This window comes from Battus philenor, unplaced genomic scaffold (assembly GCF_028537555.1).
Source record: "Battus philenor isolate CCGP_79_NKW_IND1 unplaced genomic scaffold, ilBatPhil1.0.hap1 SCAF_14, whole genome shotgun sequence".
NCBI classification, from domain to species: Eukaryota; Metazoa; Arthropoda; class Insecta; order Lepidoptera; family Papilionidae; genus Battus; species Battus philenor.
Window position 1 is genome coordinate 8,387,239 of NW_027181676.1, and position 20,888 is coordinate 8,408,126.

Consider the following 20,888-nt stretch of genomic DNA (forward strand, 5'->3'; position numbering starts at 1 on the left):
AATATAAACAAATATATATCAAATTTTAACAATTCAAATACGACATGATCGCTTTTAAAAAAACATTGTAGGTTACTATAGGTTTAGGATATTTTCCCATCAAAATATCTTCACATTGTGTTTGTAACGCTGTAAATCGAGAATGGATACATTTTACCATGTAATATTAATAGTAGTTCTATGCAGTTCTTTTTAATTATTATGAATATGTTTAAATCATGCTATCCTATTTGACGAATTTATTGTGTAACCAATTAACGAAGAGAGATAATTAAATCTATTTTTATTTAAACATCCATTACTGCATGTATATTTTATTTCCTGATTAAAAATGTTTATTCGAAACTACTCCTTTTGACAAATTAATATATATTCCAAAAATGAACCATGCTAATTAGCTTATGAAACAGTTATTTTCAAACTATTATGGTTGATAATTTTCTAATTTTTTTTTATTTGACGCAAAAATCTCTTTTATACAGCATATGAGGTGTGGAGGAAAATGTGCACAAATATATTCACAGATTATCGTTTACTATATAATGGTTGAGTGTATAATATTATTTCATAGCATTTGTGTTTGAGAAATATTTTGCGCTAGAGCAAATTATTATTACGTATGGTAACACTACAGGACGTCAATAAAATAAAAATAATTCCGCTGTGCTGTGAGCGGATCTCTTGGTGCATTCGGAATATTCCTGACATTTCTCGGCAGCATATGTCTGCTCGGCCAAGTTACGTGAAGTAGGCAATAACACTAAGCAAAGTTTACGTATTAACAATTCTATATAAAATTAAAAACGAATACTACTTTTATAAATACTTATTCTTTTAGATAACCAGTTATTCATGTAATATTGAAAGTTCCTAAAATATTTATAGCAATTCTGTGGCCACTGCTGGATTGTCGCCGGCGAGCTCGTGAACTGAATGGGCCAGTCTACGAGCCTGTTGCACTGCGGTAGAAGCCGGTAGCAAACCAAGATGGATGCAGATTAACTCCTTTATACTAACACCTTGGCTGTCGTTGGGAAAAGCTAGTTCCAGGAGTTGCCTGAAAAGAGTGGTCGCATTAAATCTAAAGGTCATATACATTGCGAAGTGAGTGGTCATGTCAACGATTTTGCGAACATGCTGCATGGTGGGTGAACGCGCGATCTTTAGCGATAGCCTGCTGGCTGGCAACCGCCTAGGTACCGCAGCTCGGGTACTTGCCTGCTCAGCAATAGGTACATGCTAAATAATATCCACTGCAGCCGGGTATAGTTTAGGCTAGATTCCGTGATGGGAATCGAAAAGTAAGCGTATTTATAACTCCGGTACCATATCCGGATAATATGAGAGTGTGCCAGCTTATCTGGCCTCCCGAGCGAGGATTGGTCGTTAGTGCGTAGGTGTCGGTGACGTAGGGGAAGTGAGTGTGCCTTACAACTCCATCACCCGCTTGGTAGTGCGTACGAGCATATTATATAGTTGTGGAAAGGAAAAACTGCTTAATATTGCTGCGAAATGTTGTGTATCTGGCATACCCTGTGCTTTGTAAACATGGAGTCTGTGGGATGAACGCTTCTAAAGTCCGTTAAGAATACATAAAACGTTATTGTCAGCTAATCTTGCCACGCCTCATAAACGTGATAGGTACGTCGTTTGTAATTAGTTGCAATCAAAAATACTTGAAAATGCTTTTAAGTGGTCACTGTGAACATAACTTATTAGGAATTTACTAATAAAGCATGATCATTCACAGAATTTTTAACGTGAACGGCTTCTTTATTAAATGCTATTCTCTTTCACACTCTTGAACTTTTTCAACTCTCACTCAAAGTCTTAATGATATCTGAAGACAAACTAAAGTACTCAGACATTGCCCTGCGGATTGACAAATTGAAAAGGCAATCGACAAGCCATTTAGCGCCACAAAAAAGACAAGAATGTGAACCACGCATTGGCAGGCCGAGTGTAGAGCGTCTACGCACAAGGTGCACAGACGAACTTGTTATAGTCTTCGGAAGACAATGAATGAAGGTCCTATTGGAAATCTAGTGTTGAGGTCTATATCCAACAGTGAACGTCCGACGGTTTAAATGATGATGATTATTACTTCATCATCATAGTGTCAGCTGTTAGACGCCCAATTCGTAATATTTACATCTACCAAAGATCGCCTCGACGACCTTTCCCGCGACCTTGACTATGTCGTCAGTTCACTTTGTGGGGGGGGCCTACCTACACCGCGTCTACTGGGGCGAGGTCGCCACTCTAGATCCTGATAATGATTACTTAACAGAATATAGTAAAGTAACTCTTACTCGAGTAATTGAGGTTATATAAATACTTTTGTATATGACATGGAAAGATTACTTGTAGAAGGCGCCACGAAGGTCGCCGGGTGGTGGCAGAGCGCGAGCAGCGGCGGGGTGCGGTGGACGCGCAGGTCGCAGGGCTACGCCTCTTTTCTCCCACCACTGCACGGCGCACGCATGTAATGCCCCGCGACGCCACGTAGCCGCGCCATATCCCTCGCGGAATGAACTCATCGCCCGACGAACAATTGCACGAACCTATAAAAACGCAGCTATAAAACACTTCGCTTTTATTGAAACAATAAAAAAATATTTATTGCTTTGAATAAGCTTTATCACTTTCGTCCAAGTAAAGACATTAAAAGAACAATTCTATGTTCTTTATTATTCTTTATTCAATCATTGAATATTTTTGTCTATCAGGTTTGTTGAGCTTACAACTCTTCTACATTTCTAAAATAGGGAAGACTCATATTAATGTGTAAATAGTAAGTAAGTAAGTAAGTGTAAATACACGTATTATATGCGTACTATCAAAAAGTTTTAGTAAGCGCATGATATGGGAAAGGGTTCTTTTATTTATGCTTGACTAGATGTCCGCCATTCACTATCTGTATAATATGAATATTATGTACACATCTTAAGTTTTCGGGACAAATTAGGAAAATTTGAAAAGTGTAAATCGTAAAACATTGATAATACTATTTAAATATGTGTTTACACATAGACTACCGCCGGGTTCTGAATGTTGATTATACCGAAAAGTCAAAAAACCATTAGTATTTTCATGCAAACTACAATTTCTGCGTCACTATCATGTCATGTGATAATCAACACGATACCACCGCACGTATGTTTATATTCTATATGATCTTTCAACGATAATATTCTTTATTGCCTGTAAATCAAGCATTTTGTACCGAATGTATGTAAGGTCACTATAGCATCTGAAAAAGACTTCTTCACAGGGCGACCGTTTGCATTCATTTTCTAAATTACTATACAAATATAAATATATTTATTGTGTTATTTTCTGTCCTTATAACCTACCTTTTAACCAGTATTAAAAGTGAAATTTATGAAAAATATATTGGAAAAACACAACTGCAATCCGTGTATAGTGATCTGACAATATAGGCTACAATATAAAAGGAAGACATAACCCTTTAAAATGAGTTCCCTAAGCTAATAAGGCATAGCATTAAGCATTTCAGAACAGCGTAAATGAAATTTTTATATTTAAGAAAATTGCATATAACCTTATTAATAATAAGCATCATCAAGTAAAAATCTAATGGTGTATGGAATGTAATTGTGTAAGAGGACGTTCGCATAATAACTGACCTAATTGTGCCAAAGAAAGGTACCTATAACATATACCTCTATTATTATAACATAAAACACTTTTATACGAAGAACGTCAAGTGTAAAATAGAACATTACAAGTGTTGCTTTACTTATTAATAAAAATAAAGCATCTATAACGCAAGTTAATATTAAAAAAATCTTTTTAGTTTCTAAGTTATGGTTTAGAGCAGTGATTCCCAAAGCCCTGGTAGACCCCAGAGGTCCATGGAAAAGTTGACGGGAGTATATGTTAGCGAGAAAATAGTGGTTCAAATACTGATATATTTTCGGTAGTGAAGAACTAAAATGTCAGCTTAAGTCCTATTAATGTAAGCAGATAACACTTTAAGAAGCTTAGCGACTGTTGCTTGTACAAACTTGCATATCCTATACTTATTACGTGTCGAGACTTGCAAAGTATCGCTCCCGTCCGCAATGGTTGCTAATGGTCAAAATATGAGTTTTGATGTGTGTGCTTGCAATCTTGCATTAAGTTATTTTGAACATTCATCAACATAATTACGAATACCAGGATAATAATGCATATTTCCATAATAAAATATAATCTTTACATTGCTTTTTTGAATATACCTGCAGGGGTCAACGTTGAAAGTGGTTCAAAACATAAAAAGTTTAGGAACTTCAAGTTTAGAGGGCTAATAGCTATCAATAATTACATTAATACAAAAAATCTCACCGTTTCCGGCGTAAGCATATCCGCGCAGTCGGCCATATCGGGCGCCAGGAATCTCCCCGTGGCTCTGTCTACGTATATAAAGTGCACGAGTCCCGGAAACTCTTCGAGATACTTGTGCAGTGTTAGGGAACACGTATCTGTTCCGCCCGTGCACTCACAACCCACATTAAGCAAATAATTGATTAAGTCGCTTTGAATGGTCCAATGAGATATTTTTATTAAACTGTAGAAAATAATTTCCACACACATTTAAAACATGAAGAAGAAAGAAAAAAAGTTTCACAAGCGATTTGTCCCGGCCACTGCCACTTCAGAAGAGAACTGTTTTTGGACATGGGTCGGTGACCATAGTTCTTATGCGGTACTATTTCTTCTTATTTCTGATTAAATCTCGCAGCGAAAATTCGAGCATAGCTCTCTGGTTGACTTTGAGTCTTTATGAGGCCCACCGTAAGCGACCACGTTTCGGATTCGTAAGTTATCACCGCACCTTCAAGTCAAAGACCTTCGTAATCAGGTATTGCGGTATTTTGTTTCGATGTTTCGGAGCTTTGCCAACGTTACTCATCCGAGTTGAATTCGGCGAGTGACTGGCAGGTAAATACGGCTTGGATTGGTCTAGGTGGACCGACAAAATAGTTAAGATCGCGGGAAGTCGCTGGATGCAGACAGTGCAATACCGATCATCGTAGCGAATCTTGGGTTAGGCTTATGCCTTGCAGTGGGAGTCTAAGCTGAAGAGAAGGAGTACAATGAACACATAAAAACTGGCGTATAATTAAAAGGATATGATCCCAAGCTGAAGTATCGCATTGCTTTCACGCGTAGGAACTCTATGTGGGGCGCTAGTAACACAGTCAAATCTTTGAGCGGTTGGTTCATTTTCAAGCTCGGTATATCTGGCTTGAGCAGTTCAATGACAACGTCAAGTGCGGTGTGCATGGCGGTTGCAGTTGTCTCCGGTGTCAGCGGCGTCGTGGTAGTGCAGGACTTGCGCAACTCTAACATACGGCTGGTAAGACGAGCGCATATGCTTGCATTTGCTTTGTTTTTACGAAGAGCGTCTGTTGTCTGAAAAACAAAAATATTTATTTTAAATTCGCTAAGTTGTGTGTTGTTTAAGAGACGATTTTGTTTTCGACCATTTTGTGACTATTTGCGTAAGTCATGAGAATGCAAAATTTTAATTTGATAGAAACAAGAATTATTAATAAACTTGCCAATTCAATGTAGACGAAGGTCTTTGACTTGCGTGTGTTGCCGGTGATGACTTATTGTTTTAAGGTCGTTTACGATGATAAATAGACAAAAAATAAAAATAACTAATTTATTTATTCGACATTGGAACTTTTAACAGAAATCTTATTGATCGTCAACTTTTTTTAATCTATTTTATTTTTGACTCTACCCTGTATTGGAAGGTGTTATAGTTGTGGAGAAGAAGCAGTAATAAACTCCACAAAAATACATCTTTTAAAAAGTTTAACAATAGTGATTTATGAATCATCAATCGACATAATTGTCAAGGAGGCATTCGTTTATTGAATTCTATGCCTAATCCGTCAATTAACTTTTAATATACGTTTTGAATTATATAAAAAGTAGTCCATTAATGTTTTGCGGGATTTTATTAAAAATCCGGTGGGCCATATAAGGAAGCTCAAGCTCAGCCAGAGAGCAGCGGAGAGAAATATAATGGGCTTTGCTCAAAGCTACGCCCTGATATCCTCTCTGAAAATATGAGATCAGCTGCATAACCCAGGTCACCAATATAGCCGTATGAAGCGTCAGTGGGCACGGCAAATCCCTCGTACAGATGACGGCCGTTGGGACCGAAAAGTTTTTGAGAGGCGACCACGAATCAGTGGACGCGGCGTGGTTTGTCCCTCCACTAAGACTCAATACATAATCAAGGACTTCACACACAGAAGGACAAGGAGAGATCGCTGGAGGCAGGTACCGCACGATCGATCTATTCCTAGTGGACGTTTAATAGCTAAAATGGTCACTTAAGTCACTTTTATATTTGATTACATACATTCGGAATTCTTATTATTAATTAATATTAGTCGAATTATCTTATGAAAATGTTTTATTTGCAATTCATGATCTGTACTGTCTAATTAAGCTGGAATAACTGTAAACATGCAGCTATAACAGTCATCATTATAAATAATCAGACATGCTAAGTTATGTACAGTATTTACAAACGTATACGAATCACAGTTTACTGTCAAAAATATTTGTTCACTTCTTAAAACTGACACAAATAAAATGAGTAACATCAACAGAATTAGTAACAGCCAAGGAGAGAGCCCTTCGTGGGGGCATTTGAACCTTTTCATTGCATGGAGCTCTGCCAGGAGCCTTCGAGCTTCGCTAACTTAAAAGAGGTCTTAGGCTAGGCGCCCACTGCGGCATTAAGTCTTATAAAAAATAGACCTTTTTAAGCGCGACTTCTAAGCCGTCCAGTGTACTTGGCACCATCTCTAAATTTCTCTGCAGCAAAAGCCTCTCTAAATTAGACAGTATCTGGGTAGACATGTGCGCAGCGACACCAATGTCTCTGCAACAGTAATAAAAATTCAACGTAAAGTTATCTATTTCATTAAAACGCTTCAAAGCTGAATTTTTAACCTATAATTTATTTATATATTTATTTATTTACACTTTTTTGTACACCATAGACAATTAATAGAAGAAAGTAAAAAGAAACAATTCATATGGTACAAGAGGCGCTCGAGGCGATCTCTACCAAACAACCTTTGGATGGAGATGATAAACATATATATCCTATAACAATTTAAGTATGAAATTAACTGAGATAACATATTATACATATTCAAGTAAATTGGCTTGTTATATAAGGAACTGTGTGATGATGCACAAGCTAATGTAATTATAAAAATTGTAATATGTTTAATAATAAAATATATACAAAGTACAACAATACATAGGATTGCTAAATAGAAGTGCCAAAGAGTACTGGTGAAGCATATATATGTACACACACACACACACACACACATATATATATAGATATATAGAGAGGCCGTATATATATATAGAGAGAGAGAGACATGGAGAGACACAATATGTGTGAAAAATGCAAGTTATGTTATTTATGCAGCAGTGCCAGTGGTACGAAATACGGTTTTGTCACTTAAGACTAACTATGTCTAACTGACAACCTTTTGGTTGGAAATGATAGAAAAGATTATAATTACTTATTATTATTCACCGAAGATATTATATACTTAACTAAATATTTTAGTAACAATTAACTTTAAATTATTGTAAATATCAGTATTTGAAAAAACACATCTTTAATAAATTAACTGACTAATACTTTTTAGTATCTATATAATAAGCAAGCAACAAAATTACTAGCATTTGTTCATAAACAGACCAACCAAGTGTTTTGGTAACCTACATAGTAATAATAACAATTACCTCATTTCCATGTCAATCAAAACAACAAACACAATACGCGGTGCCACCTCCGTAATATGCAAGGAGTGTGGCGCGCATGGTACTGCAGCAGGCCCGGCACAGAGATGCACTATAGCACTATTCTCCTCTGACAACCCTTAAAATTATATTGCAATATTATTTAATTATTACATACAATTGTTGGCACCAAACTACATATATTGTAAGATAATATAATGATTTATTTGAATAATTATCCACAGAGAACCATTTACAGTGATATCGTGTGTGTCATAAAAAAAATGCCTAGAGCCCAAATTGACAGAAACTAGAATCAGATTGAACTCTTTTATAAAGATATCTTTCAACTTAAAGCTATGAGATGAGCCCCCACTTAACTCAGCTGGGTTTTGTTTTTTGTGATCACTTTTACAATATCTAATAGAAAAATCACCTTTTATTTTATCGAAAATTCTGTAACTGAATTCTTATATATATATATATATATAATATATAATTCAGAAATAATAACATTAAGTAATACTATAAAAGTAAAGGTTTTTCTGAAGGAATTGACAGACATGTATGAGCCATCTTATAGAATAGATTTCTCCTATTTTCAAGAACATTAAAAAAGGTACTAATTTAGAACTTACTGTCCCTGGATACAAATTTACCTAACATATACAACTATGGTGAAAAGGACAAACTAGTCAATAAAATAATAGGACCAAAATAATTTTGAATTTGTATGTGGTGGAGGTTGGAGCGAGAGGTATAGTGGCACAATCTCTATAACCTGCTGAAGGATTTAGGCCTGTCAAAGAATATTACATCAGCTCATTTTTGGAACAGGGTTCCTAAGCAACATTGGTTAGATAATTTAAAATTTGGTTAGGTAGTGTGAAGAGTAGAGAGGCAGTAGAGGAACAACAATGTATTACAAAGAGGCCTTTCTGAATCTGCCTCCATCCTAAAGGCAGTATACACCCCTTGCTTGCAATGTGATGGACCCAGAACCCACACAATTCATTTATGAAATGGAGAAATGTTCCATCTTCCTTAACACTGCTTTACCTTTATCCCTCTTGGAGGCAAATCGCGTGCACAAATTTAGGTTTGATTCCAAGAAGACTTTCACTTGATGATCAAGAACCACTAACTAAGATGTATTCCGAATTCTAATGCAAAGATAAAACTTCTTCTTTCATCCATTGATAAACCATCAATCACATAGTAGGAAGAGGAGCTCGATATAGTGCTCAGGGCTGAAGACTTGCGTTTGTTACGCCACTAATTGAATTTTAATTACAAGGTGTTGACCTTCACTGCACAGACTTTTTTCCCTGCCTAACCAATTAAAATATTTTTTTCCAGAAAGCTAGACTTTGATCTTGACCAGTTAAACTTCTTAAGCAGGTTATAGAGGTGTCATTGTAGTAGCTGAGAGGTATACCTCTCACAACGTTTTTGTCAAATTCAAAGAAACCTACATGGTAACCAAGAATTAGATCCAATATCTTCCACATTAGATTTGTTGGCACCCCTCCAATATTCTTGAGCCGCAATACATTGAATGCTAAGTAATATAAGATCTGGTGGTGTTAAATCTTCACTGCCACGGCTAAAAAAAAGTTAAATAATTTTTTTTTAATTTTATTAACTTACTACTTAACTTACATGTTGACATATTTTTCTAAAAATCATTTCCTTATTTCATCTCCGTAAGTCACAGCTTCACAAAGCATTAAAAATTAGAAAGGAATTTGATAAGCATCTGCACATGTATTTTTTTATTTGGGCAAACATGTATTTCTATCCCATTTATCATTATCATCACCATTTCGGCTTCAGGATATCCACAGCTAGACTTAAGCCTCCCCATAGATTTCCAACAGGATCTGTAGTCCATCATCTTCCAAAGACCTTAGCAAGAACACCAGTTCTTAATGGATGTCTGGACTACAGCTCAGAACTTTCAGACCAGTGAATAACTTGATATAAAAATAATGTCTGTATAATTCCTAAGAGCTTAGCTTCGTATAAAGGTAAAGATTTAATTAGCTAAACATACCTTGAATATAATGCAAGCATCTTATCACCTACAAAGATCATAAGATGAAAATGGTGATATGAAGAGCATTTAATTTCTTTTGAGATTGATTTTAAAGCATTGAGTGCTGTAGTAGTGGCGCCACTCTCTCCTATTATACCACTAGCACCAGGTATAGAGTCACCTTTAACTCGGCTTTCTAATAACACAGATAACCAATCCTGGTATACAAGGGAATGTAACCTAAAGATAAAAAAAAGAAATTTAAAAAAATTCAATAAGATATTGTTTTCAGTTGTCTGGGTTTCCAATAAATCAATGTAGGACGAAATTAATTTACTGCAGGTAATAGGTACCTAATTCATTAATATATAAGTTTAAGCATGAGCCATCTTTTAATCACACTTTCCAACATTACATAGCACATTTGTTTATAGAGATCGGTTAAGGTTGGATGAAATAATCATTTTAATAGAATGATAGAAATAATATCACAGAATACTTAAAATTATTACTATTTTGGATAGCAGTAACTTTAAAAATATGACAGCTTTTTTAAATTAATTTTCTTGGATCAAACATTGCCTGCATTATTTAATGTTTTTAGCTTAACATTTATTTGTGGGATACTATGTATAAAATCATTACCAAAATGAATCATTACTAAATTCTAATGTTTAAGTGTTGCCTTTTTGAAAAGCACTTGTATCAAATAAATCTCAGGATGTTGATGATGATAGACAAGCATGACAAATAACTCTGCCCGTTTGTGTGAGTGAGACACATTCAATATAGATCCTTTTGTCTATCATCTTTTTTTTTTGAAGATTCCATTATATTTTAAACTAAAATAACTTAAGATAAATATGCATCCAATGCTAATTCCTGATCATAAAGAAAAATGGAATCAAATTAAATACTTTAGTAAAATAATTAATATAATTTTTTAAAATTGTAATATTGTGCACAATATTTCTTTATTTGTACACTTAGGTGTATGGTTAAGTGTATTTTCATAGTAGTACTGACATATTCTTATATTAGTACTGACTTAAATTATTTCAGATTACCACTTATTCAACAGGATGCATATATACCGGGAGCTTATTATAATTTTACAGAAAATTAAACAGTTAGACATAAAAAACTTACAAATCTATATTTTGTCCACAAATATGCTGTACTAGAGTTTTACAATCCAACAACTCCCTATGAGCGTCATCAACATTATCTTTCGTGATTATCATAAACACATGATCAAGAAACTGAAATGCATAATAAAATCAAATTTTTAGATTAAAATTTTGCTGTTAAATATAAAATTATACAGTTTACAATCATAATAAGTTTACTTAACATAGCTCTAGGATTAAGATTTCGAAGCCAAAGATCTTCATTAACAGCAACAAACATTAAATATGAATGGAAATTGTTACCAATAATGTTGCAAGAAAGTTTTAAGTGATGCAAGTCTTAAAAAGGTTTTAAAATTACATATAAATCCATTCCATCAATACAAAAATCTTTGTATATGAATGAGTAGTTTAAACAAATCATAATAGACAATTACTACAAATAGATAGGATATGTTTACATATGAGTTACTTATTAGTTGGTTACAACCTAGGCATCCATTTTCACAGCCAAGAAGTTACGAGCAAGGAACACTCTCTTTAGATAGGTGCCATTAGTAGTTAAAATGCAAGATATAATGAGATATTTCTCTTAAATAGACCAACACAAATGTTGCATTGTACAGAATTTTGTAGAAAGTAATGGTCATCATCATTGGTTCACATAATGGCGTACCCAGGCTGCATACTAGCTCATTGTCGCCACTCGAGGACCTTACATTCCAAAATTCGATGTCAATGTGTCAAAGTATCTATCATCAAGTGAAGGCCGTTAGTTTGATTTTTTGGTAACTAAAAACCACTAAAGGAAGTTCATATTATGGAACTTTAGATCCAAAAGAAACTGAAGTTTTTACCTACCTCATCAAATACAATAACTGTGTTATCTTTACACTGCATAGAGGAATAAGTATTGCCAAATTGTGCAGCCATTACACGCTGGGAGGTAATAATTGGTGAAAGTAGTTGGGCTACATTGTAACTATCCGTAATGTTCCCATCAGAGCTCTGAAAGTTCCAATAACCAGTAGTAAAGACAAACACACTTTTTCACAAAAAAGATAATACTTGAAAGTTTTCAGATCTTATTTAAGTCTTTCATAAATTAAATCACCTGTTCATTTAATGATTTCATGCGCTGAAGAAATGATTCGTCCCATTTTGAAAATAATAAGTTGTTTACACTGTCAAATATCAATGTCGCCTTCATTATGTTAAATTCGAGTAGAAGCTATATTCAATATCTTAGTACTGTTATTTAAATAAGTAAATATTATATTTAACAACAGAGGAAGTTATTCCTTGATATTTTATAATTCTTGTAAAAATTTAATCATGAAGTACTACCAGTATTCATTCTTCATACAATTCACTATTTTGACAATTACAGCTATTGACTAATATTGTAGACAGTGCTGTACTCATCGCAAATGTCAAAGTTTACGTAATACATTTTTACTATAACGTAAATACTTCCTTAAAAATAAAATGCGAATTATTAGCAAGATCGTTTAAATGTAAACATCAAGACTTAGCATATTTTTTTATTTCTCTGACGTTATGTATTTGGTAGAAAAGAAAATTATGAACAGTGCATTAGAGAAAAAAAATCAGTAACGAAGAAATAAAAGTTATGTAATATACGATAAGATTGAGGAAAGAGTCATCGATCAGTACTTGTAATTTAAAAAAAATATATAAATACATCGGTAACTTTATTTATTTAATTAGCTTTAAGTAAAATTAATTGATAGAAGTCAACTCTGATTTGCAAGCCCAAAAAGATATTTTTCTTTAAATTTATACTCATAATTATTAATTTAGCGATATTACGTGTGATTAAATATTTAAAGAATATTTTCATTACCGACCAACGATATAATCGATTAGATACTATTTAGATATTTTCGTTTTAGTTCTAAGCATCACCACTTCTAAATTTAGTGTTGATGACAAATTATTTAAAATATTTATTCATTCTGTGTATTAACATAGAATGTGATTTTGAAGACATCATTAAGGATTACATATCATCCTCGTTGGTTGTAGTAATAGACAGTTTTTGTGTTAATAAATAGTTTTTGACATATTGTTAAGAATGTCAATTTTAAAAACTTTTTAATTTCAAAAGTAAAAACATGAGTCAAAAACAAAACGCTATTGTATGTATATTTTATTAATTATAAGAATTTAAAAATGAATACAAAGTTTACTATTTTTTCTCATATTACAGAAGAAACTAAAATCAATATGTTATTTAACTTTGGGAGGTTCAATTTCTTACCAATTCATTTATTTCAAAAAAGATTTCAATGGATATTATGAAAATGTACTTCAACCTTTAAGTCAGCGGCTTAGTCCAGAATTAGCACACAAAGTAGGTGTTTCAGCAATAAAATACGGATTATTTCCTTCTGAAGGTTATGACGATCCTCATGTTTTGGTATGTATTTATTACGATTTTTATTAAAAAAATAATGTCAGTGGCATCTAATTTAATTTACAATCTTTCAGAAAACTAAATTTTTAAGTTATGAACTCAGTAATCCGGTAGGAATAGCTGCAGGGTTTGATAAACATGGCGATGCTGTAGTAGGCTTAAGGAATTTAGGATTTTCTGTAGTGGAAATCGGTTCAGTAACACCAGAACCACAACCAGGCAATCCAAAGCCAAGAGTATTTCGGTTACATGAAGACAGAGCAGTAATAAACAGATATGGTTTTAACAGCGAAGGACATAATGCAGTTTACAGCAAAATTCAAGATTTAGATAAAACTCTCTTGAACAATGGATTATTAGGTATTAATTTAGGAAAGAATAAAGTTTCTGAGGATGCAATTAGAGACTATGTTTTAGGAATAAACAAGTTTATTAACATTGCTGATTATTTTGTCATCAACGTGAGCAGGTAAGGAGAGTGTTTATGCACAATTTTGAATTGTAGATTAGTATTCAAGAAATTATAATCTTTGTTCTAGCCCTAACACTCCTGGATTACGGACGCTTCAAAGTAAAAATGAATTAAAAAATCTTCTTGAAGAAATTAATAGAACAAGAAAAGCTTTGGCCTCCAAAAATAATCCTCCATTATTTCTAAAACTTGCTCCCGATCTAAGCTTAGAAGAGATGAAAGATATTGTATCTGTCATTACTCAGAAGGATTCTGAAGTACAAGGCCTTATTATTTCAAACACAACTATTGATAAATCTTCACTTATCAATAAAAAATTTTCAAATGAAGCTGGTGGACTCAGTGGAAAACCACTAACTACAAAATCTACAGAAATGATCAGAACAATGTACAAATTAACTCAAGGTTTGTTAACCTTTAAATTAAATATATATGTAATATGCTTTTAATAATATTGTGCATAAGATTCCAGTACCATAAAATCCTTTATTGTGTTGTTTATAATTTAAAATTAGTGTCATGTTTAATGATGGACATATGGGCTGTTTTGTCTGCTGACCATTATTTGTGGTTATAATTAACCAAGTAAATTATGTATAAATATTTGTTATAAAAAATTATTTGAGAATGAGCATTTTTGTACTGGTTTAAGATTTCTTCATTAATTTTGTGTCAGACATTTAAGCTCTGAACATAGTTTTTTGTATTCTAATATGAATAATAAAAAGACCTTTTTTCAGGTAAAATTCCAATAATAGGAGTTGGTGGTATATTTAGTGGTCAGGATGCCTATGAAAAAATTTTGGCAGGGGCAAGCATAGTTCAAATATACACAGCTTTAATCTTCCATGGGCCACCTATAATTACCAAAATTAAATCAGAACTGGCAGAATTGTTAAAGAAGAATGGGTACAGTAGTGTCAATGAAGCTATTGGCAAAGGAGCACAATAATTTGTAGTTTTGATGTAATAAACTGTTGTTGTTAATACATATTTCTAATTTTTATATGTTGAAAGCTATTTTATTGATTTTCATGCCCTTTTAAGTTTGCACATCAAGTTCACCTGAAACAATTTATAAATTAAACTTGTAGTAATTAATAAAGTATAAGAACATTAATAATAATTAATTATATATAAATACAAAAATATAGATGAAGAGATTAATTTAATTTTATAGACTAATTGCAGAATAAAAATTTACAAAATAATTACACTTGGTATGCCTTACCTAGAACTTTACATTTAGGAAGTTCTGAACTTAAATATTGCTTACATCCTTGTAAATCTTTTACACTTATAAGATCATATAATATCAGTGTTTCAAGGTTTTTCAAAGCCGTTAATTCTTTTAAGCCAGAGTCGGTGACATTTACACATTTTGATACTTGTACGAAACCTAAGGCTTCTTTTCCATATTCCAGGCCTTTGAGAGCTCTGTTATCAATGTATTTATTCTCATGAAGAATAATTTTTTTCAACATTGTGCAACCATCTAAAATTTACATTAATATAATATAAAAGCAAAATTAATTGACTTATAAAGAGTATTGTATTCCCCAGAAAGAGTAGTTTAATACCAGAAAATACACAATTAATATTATTGGTTAAAAGAGTTATGCAAAACATCTATTTTGATTACATGCAGGCAAAATATTGGTGTATATGTGTTATTCGCGATTTTTTGAACTATTTCACAAAATTAAGTGTTAACTGAAGGTTTGAAGACCATTTGTTCTACCTGTGCGTTGTATTATTCAGACTTAAAACACCAACTTGTTTATTTAAACAATCTGTAAAGAATTGTAAGGCTCCAAACACTAATTTTATATGCGAAAAGAGATTACAGGTTTTGCACAAGAACTTGAGTTTAAAAATGTTCTCACTAGAAGAATTATGTGGAACTGGATGCAGTGGATGATTATATATATTAGTATTTAGTATATTATTACGATTGAAATTATAATTTTGGCTAGCGTTTACATCCTTTTTAAATCAATGTAAATGTAATTATATCTAACAATTGTTGACGTTCACGGTACAAACAAGAAAAAGTGCGCATTATATTAACTCTGTCTGGCGAATATAGATTAAAAAAACAATTATCAGTTTACGTAAGTGAGGAAACCCGTAATGTGATATAGAAGAATCAGTCCCATCAATTTCTAACAGCTTTGGGCTTTTGTGTTCTTCCGGTGGAAGTAGATTGTAATCTGTAAGTTTTTTACCGTCAGCCCATGTTACTTTACCACCGTTTCTTAACACCCATTCAGCACACGCTCGATCTGGGCCAACTGTTTTTATCCGTTCGGGGTCAGGTTTATTGAACATCATGTTTACATATTCCCAGAAAGATCTCGATTGTCCAATTTGAGGCGTAAATAGCTGACGATGACGAAGACCTACGATCTGAAAATAAAAAATATTTATGTCACAATATGAAGATATCGAAGCAGAGTAATATTTTTAACTTACATATCGCTGCATATTTTATTAGTTATAAATAATACTTTTGTTTTTACGTCGTTGGTCTTTCAATTCTGTGAACTATACTTTTTTTTGTCTATAACAACAGGCAAAGATTAATGTCTATACAGTCCTGTCTTGAGAGTTTTTACTTAATATTTACCGTTTTAATTGTTGTATATTATTTAAAAAAAATAGTAATGTACGTTAAATACATAAAAAGTTAGAATGCGTACATTAAACAATTATTAATTTATCTTAAGATTATTATTATTTTAAATGTGTGGGGTAGTAAGCATTAGAACGACTAAGCGACTTGTCAATCCAATGAATAAATAATTTAAAGTTCCCGAGATGAACCACCTGCGGCAGTCATCGTGTTCACTTATTATCTAATATATAAAATTCTCGTGTCACGGTGTTCGAACTTGAACTCATCTGACCGGCTTGACCGATTTTTACCAAATTCTATATGCGTATTCAGTAGGTCTGAGAATCGGCTACTATCTATTTTCCATACCCCTAAGTGATAAGGGTAGTCCACCCCTAAATAATTTTTATTTATTTTTTAGACAAATTTTTTAGTTTTTATTTTATTATGATACAGCATACAGAAATACATACAACCCTAAATTATCACCCCTCTACGATCAACCCTTATTTTTTATTTGTTAAATAAAAGATTTATTTTTTTGCAAAACAACGTTTGCGGGATCAGCTAGTAAAATATAAAAAATACATGTTTTAGTCTACTATATGTTTCGTTGCCTAGTAAACGCCTTTTTTTATATTCGAATTGCTTTTGAGTTACGGATCCGCGAGTTCTAAGTTTTATGAAGCCGTCATCCAACAACAAAAGAAAAAGAGATATTAATATAAAATTTTATGTTCTTGTGGTTTGCAATAATTATCTGTAAGTCTTGTGTAATATAATCTGTTTATGAAGATTTCATAAACAGTATCATATATTTTTGTTGTGCTAATGATACTATGTTTTCGAAGTTATTAATCGTTCTGGATTGTATTTGCATTATTTGTAACAATTAATTTATGACCATTGTGCAGTGTATGATTTTCTATAAATTTAAATAAAACAGTTACAATGTCTGAAACATACGGTTAGTATATTTATCTACAAGAATTGGTGCGTATTTGACCAGTATCGTTTATATGTGCATTTTGTTTCAGAATATTTGTTTAAATTTTTAGTAATAGGAAGTGCTGGCACTGGGAAGTCAAGCTTACTCAATAACTTTATCGGAAATAAATGTGAGTTTATATTCTTATTAATACTAGTTATTAAGATAAAAAAAATATGAATTTTATAATAATCAATATAAATGTGTAATTTTTAGTCAAGGAAGACAGATGCCATACTATCGGAGTTGAATTTGGATCAAAAATAGTGAATATAGGCGGCAAATCTACTAAGTTACAAATCTGGGATACAGCCGGACAAGAAAGGTTTCGATCTGTAACACGATCATATTACCGTGGAGCAGCTGGAGCTTTATTGGTATATGACATAACGTCGAGAGATTCTTTTAATGCTCTCGCTAATTGGCTAAGAGATGCACGAACTCTAGCTAGTCCAAATATAGTGATTCTTCTTGTTGGTAACAAAAAAGATATTGAAGAATCTCGAGAAGTGACATTCTCTGAAGCTAGTCAATTTGCACAGGAAAATGGTAAATCATGTTTTGCACTAATTAATTTTCTCACAATGTAAAACTTTGTTTAAATATGGCTCATAGCCAAATATTGGGCATATTATTATATTAGTTACTGATGATTTTGTCCTACTACATTTATTGAAATATAATTTTAGTTTTGCCAATTTTTTTCTCTTATTCATTTTGTGAATTTTGTTGTGTGTGTTGTGTCCCTGGGTATGGTACTCCCCAAGTAAACAAATACAATCTACTCATTATAAACATTGGTATACTAAAAAATGATTTTAGACAAAATTTGATTTAATTCTAAAATCCATTTTCCTGCATAATTATTGCTGGATTTGTTAATAAAATAGTTAATGTCAATGTTTTTATTACAGAGTTAATGTTTCTTGAGACAAGTGCTAAATCAGGAGAAAATGTTGAGGAAGCATTTTTAAAATGTTCTAAAACTATTCTTGCCAAGATTGAGACTGGAGAGTTAGATCCTGAGAGGATAGGTTCAGGAATACAATATGGAACTGGCACTACTAAAAGATTGACCACACCTAAGAAACCGGTGAAAACACCTTCTGACTGTGCTTGTTGGGTTTAGACATCTAGTCTTTTTATTTAAATTACGTTTGTGATATTCTTATAATGGCTAATCAATTATTTGGTAATAACACAAATTCTAAATGTGATCTAGTTCCTTTCTTTCACCTGGATATTAACAATGTCTTATTTTAGTTTTGTAATTCTGTTAACTGTTTATTAAACTGTTTGTTTTTGAACCATGACATCAACATATTGTCCTTTGTTATAAGATATTATGTTGAATTTTATTCAATAATATTTAGAAAATTTATGATTTTTAAGTTGAATATTGTAAATTAGATGTATGAGCATATAAGATGTGCACTCTCTAAGGACTGGCAAATGATCTAAGAATAGTTGTAAGTGTTTGTGATGCAGAATTATTTGCAGTAAGTTTTAATATAAGCATAACTTGTAATCTCTTTTGTTTCTTAAGCACATATTTTTATGTATAATTAAATTAGTTTGAAAATAAAAACTAAACCTCAAATAACATCTTATTTAACTAAATCACTGATAACTATTATTAGATAAACTGTATTCTATGATAGCTAACGAAATATGATATGTGATAATTCCTTTTTCCCTGCATGCATATGTATCTATATTATATAGGCTATCTGTAACGCCTAGATTAAAAATTATGTCAGGTTGCAATGTTAATGATGGTTTTACCATCCAAGTAAAGTCAAGTCAGAGCGATTTTTTTGATCCAGTTGTCAATGCTGAATTAGCCTTTGTATACTTATTCTGTAAACATATCTGCATTCTAACACTGTTGTTTTCGGTATCATTTGACTTCTTCAGATGCTACTTATCACTTATGTTTGTAAGTACAAGCAAATTTATCTGGAACCTATTGTCTTTTCACCAAATCCCATTGCAGCTGTATCAATACTAACAAATGTAATATGACCATACATATTTAATTGTAATTTTATTTGACCAAAAAAGTTAATGCATAATTTGTAAACATCCTTAGGTCAATTGTTACACAAGTTAATAAAGGCTTTTCAATAAATACATCATTATTTGTTGCGGACTATAACTTGAACACTTCCTGAACTAGGGAGCACTGTGTGTTCATTTTGATAAACCAGAGAAAAAGACTGGTTGAAAAATATGTGAGAAAGCTTTTAGATGTTTACAAGACAGTTTGAAAAAATGAATAATTCACTGGTAGCTTTATCAGACCAAGACGCAGTCATCTCAATTAGCATTAAATGATCAAGGCTTCATTAGAGAGCAGGCAAGCAAAGATGCTGTAACACTTACATTCCCATTGAGCCTCTTTTTAAATAAATGTCATTAGCCAATGTTGCCTATTTACTATGAAATTCTATACAAAAGTTGGGGCTCCCAGATTTATTAAAAAAATATTTGTTAAAAGGAAAATGTTTGGTACATTGCTAACATTATCACTTCTCTATGAGTACCAAATTTATAAATGAGAACATGAAGATCCCTACCATGAAACTGATCACTAGACATTACAGATGAGAATGCTAACGTACATCAATGTACTGGCATTAGAGCTGGAGGACACCGGGAGTGGCACTCATTCCCGACTGGAAAGGCAGTGTGCCTGCGCGGGCAGTGAGATTTTACAGCAAATGTCAGGGACACAGTTTACTTCTGATATCTCAAATCCAAAATTGACACTATCTCAGCAGAACAGCTTGTGTACCACAGATCCCCATGTTGCAGAAACAGTGGAAAAAAGATGTGTAGTTATTGTAATAAAGAATACCCGTCTTTTTCTAATCAAAGCATTGTTATTTATTATTAACTATTAGTATACACTTACCCATACATTGTTAATATTAACACATTCTTTATCTCCTTTTATATTGTTTTCAATAATGTAACTCACAATGAAAAAGTGAAGATGGTCTCTTTATTTTTCATTCATTCCTCTACCACTATTAATAGTTCAAATTAATTAAAAAAAATCTTTTTTTTAAATATTAAATGAGGCTAGTAGATTTGATTGCTGCAGGAAGTGTTTGGATCTCTTTATAAAACACTGAAGATATGAATTGAGTGTCATAAATAATTAAGCCAATAGATGATCTCCTCAATTAAGTTTCATAATTTGTCAGGTATACACTAGTTTCATTTTTAAAATAATATTGAATGAATACCAAGGTTGTGATTATTGTACCACAACTTCCTTCTACTTATATAACAAGGGCTTGATGGTGAATTTGGAGTGATCCACCACACCACAGGTGGGAAGATCCAGCTCATAAGATGTTTAAGCCCTAAACCAACTTTTGTAGAAATACACTAA

At 32.6% G+C, this 20,888-nt stretch overlaps 4 protein-coding genes across 5 annotated transcripts; 2 read left to right on the forward strand and 2 right to left on the reverse strand.

Moving 5' to 3' along the window:
• Window positions 1-590: 590 nt before the first annotated feature.
• Window positions 591-12,314, reverse strand: HPS1 (Hermansky-Pudlak syndrome 1 protein). The gene is made up of 11 exons (XM_068777851.1): window positions 12,083-12,314; window positions 11,830-11,976; window positions 10,988-11,100; window positions 9,857-10,078; window positions 9,276-9,406; window positions 7,804-7,939; window positions 6,793-6,916; window positions 5,141-5,421; window positions 4,351-4,498; window positions 2,365-2,564; window positions 591-1,057 (listed from the first exon to the last, which is right to left on the reverse strand). The coding sequence occupies exons 1-11, from the start codon at window positions 12,176-12,178 to the stop codon at window positions 880-882; spliced, it is 1,776 nt and encodes a 591-aa protein (XP_068633952.1). The 5' UTR covers window positions 12,179-12,314; the 3' UTR covers window positions 591-879.
• Window positions 12,315-13,030: 716 nt separating this feature from the next.
• On the forward strand, window positions 13,031-14,909 carry Dhod (dihydroorotate dehydrogenase 2). Its single transcript, XM_068777670.1, has 5 exons — window positions 13,031-13,130; window positions 13,202-13,411; window positions 13,483-13,877; window positions 13,948-14,285; window positions 14,621-14,909. Exons 1-5 carry the CDS (start codon window positions 13,107-13,109, stop codon window positions 14,830-14,832), a joined length of 1,179 nt encoding a protein of 392 aa, XP_068633771.1. The 5' UTR covers window positions 13,031-13,106; the 3' UTR covers window positions 14,833-14,909.
• Window positions 13,248-16,443, reverse strand: LOC137933819 (ATP synthase subunit s, mitochondrial). 2 transcript variants are annotated; one of them, XM_068777880.1, is made up of 4 exons: window positions 16,356-16,443; window positions 16,109-16,289; window positions 15,112-15,375; window positions 13,248-14,945 (listed from the first exon to the last, which is right to left on the reverse strand). In XM_068777880.1, the coding sequence occupies exons 1-4, from the start codon at window positions 16,365-16,367 to the stop codon at window positions 14,923-14,925; spliced, it is 480 nt and encodes a 159-aa protein (XP_068633981.1). In that variant the 5' UTR covers window positions 16,368-16,443; the 3' UTR covers window positions 13,248-14,922. The 2 variants fall into 2 exon arrangements, with proteins under 2 accessions (XP_068633981.1, XP_068633980.1); XM_068777879.1 differs by having other exon boundaries at window positions 13,250-14,945; window positions 15,995-16,289.
• Window positions 16,444-17,304: 861 nt separating this feature from the next.
• On the forward strand, window positions 17,305-20,312 carry LOC137933700 (ras-related protein Rab-4B-like). Its single transcript, XM_068777723.1, has 4 exons — window positions 17,305-17,464; window positions 17,535-17,615; window positions 17,702-18,034; window positions 18,400-20,312. The coding sequence occupies exons 1-4, from the start codon at window positions 17,449-17,451 to the stop codon at window positions 18,612-18,614; spliced, it is 645 nt and encodes a 214-aa protein (XP_068633824.1). The 5' UTR covers window positions 17,305-17,448; the 3' UTR covers window positions 18,615-20,312.
• Window positions 20,313-20,888: the final 576 nt, after the last annotated feature.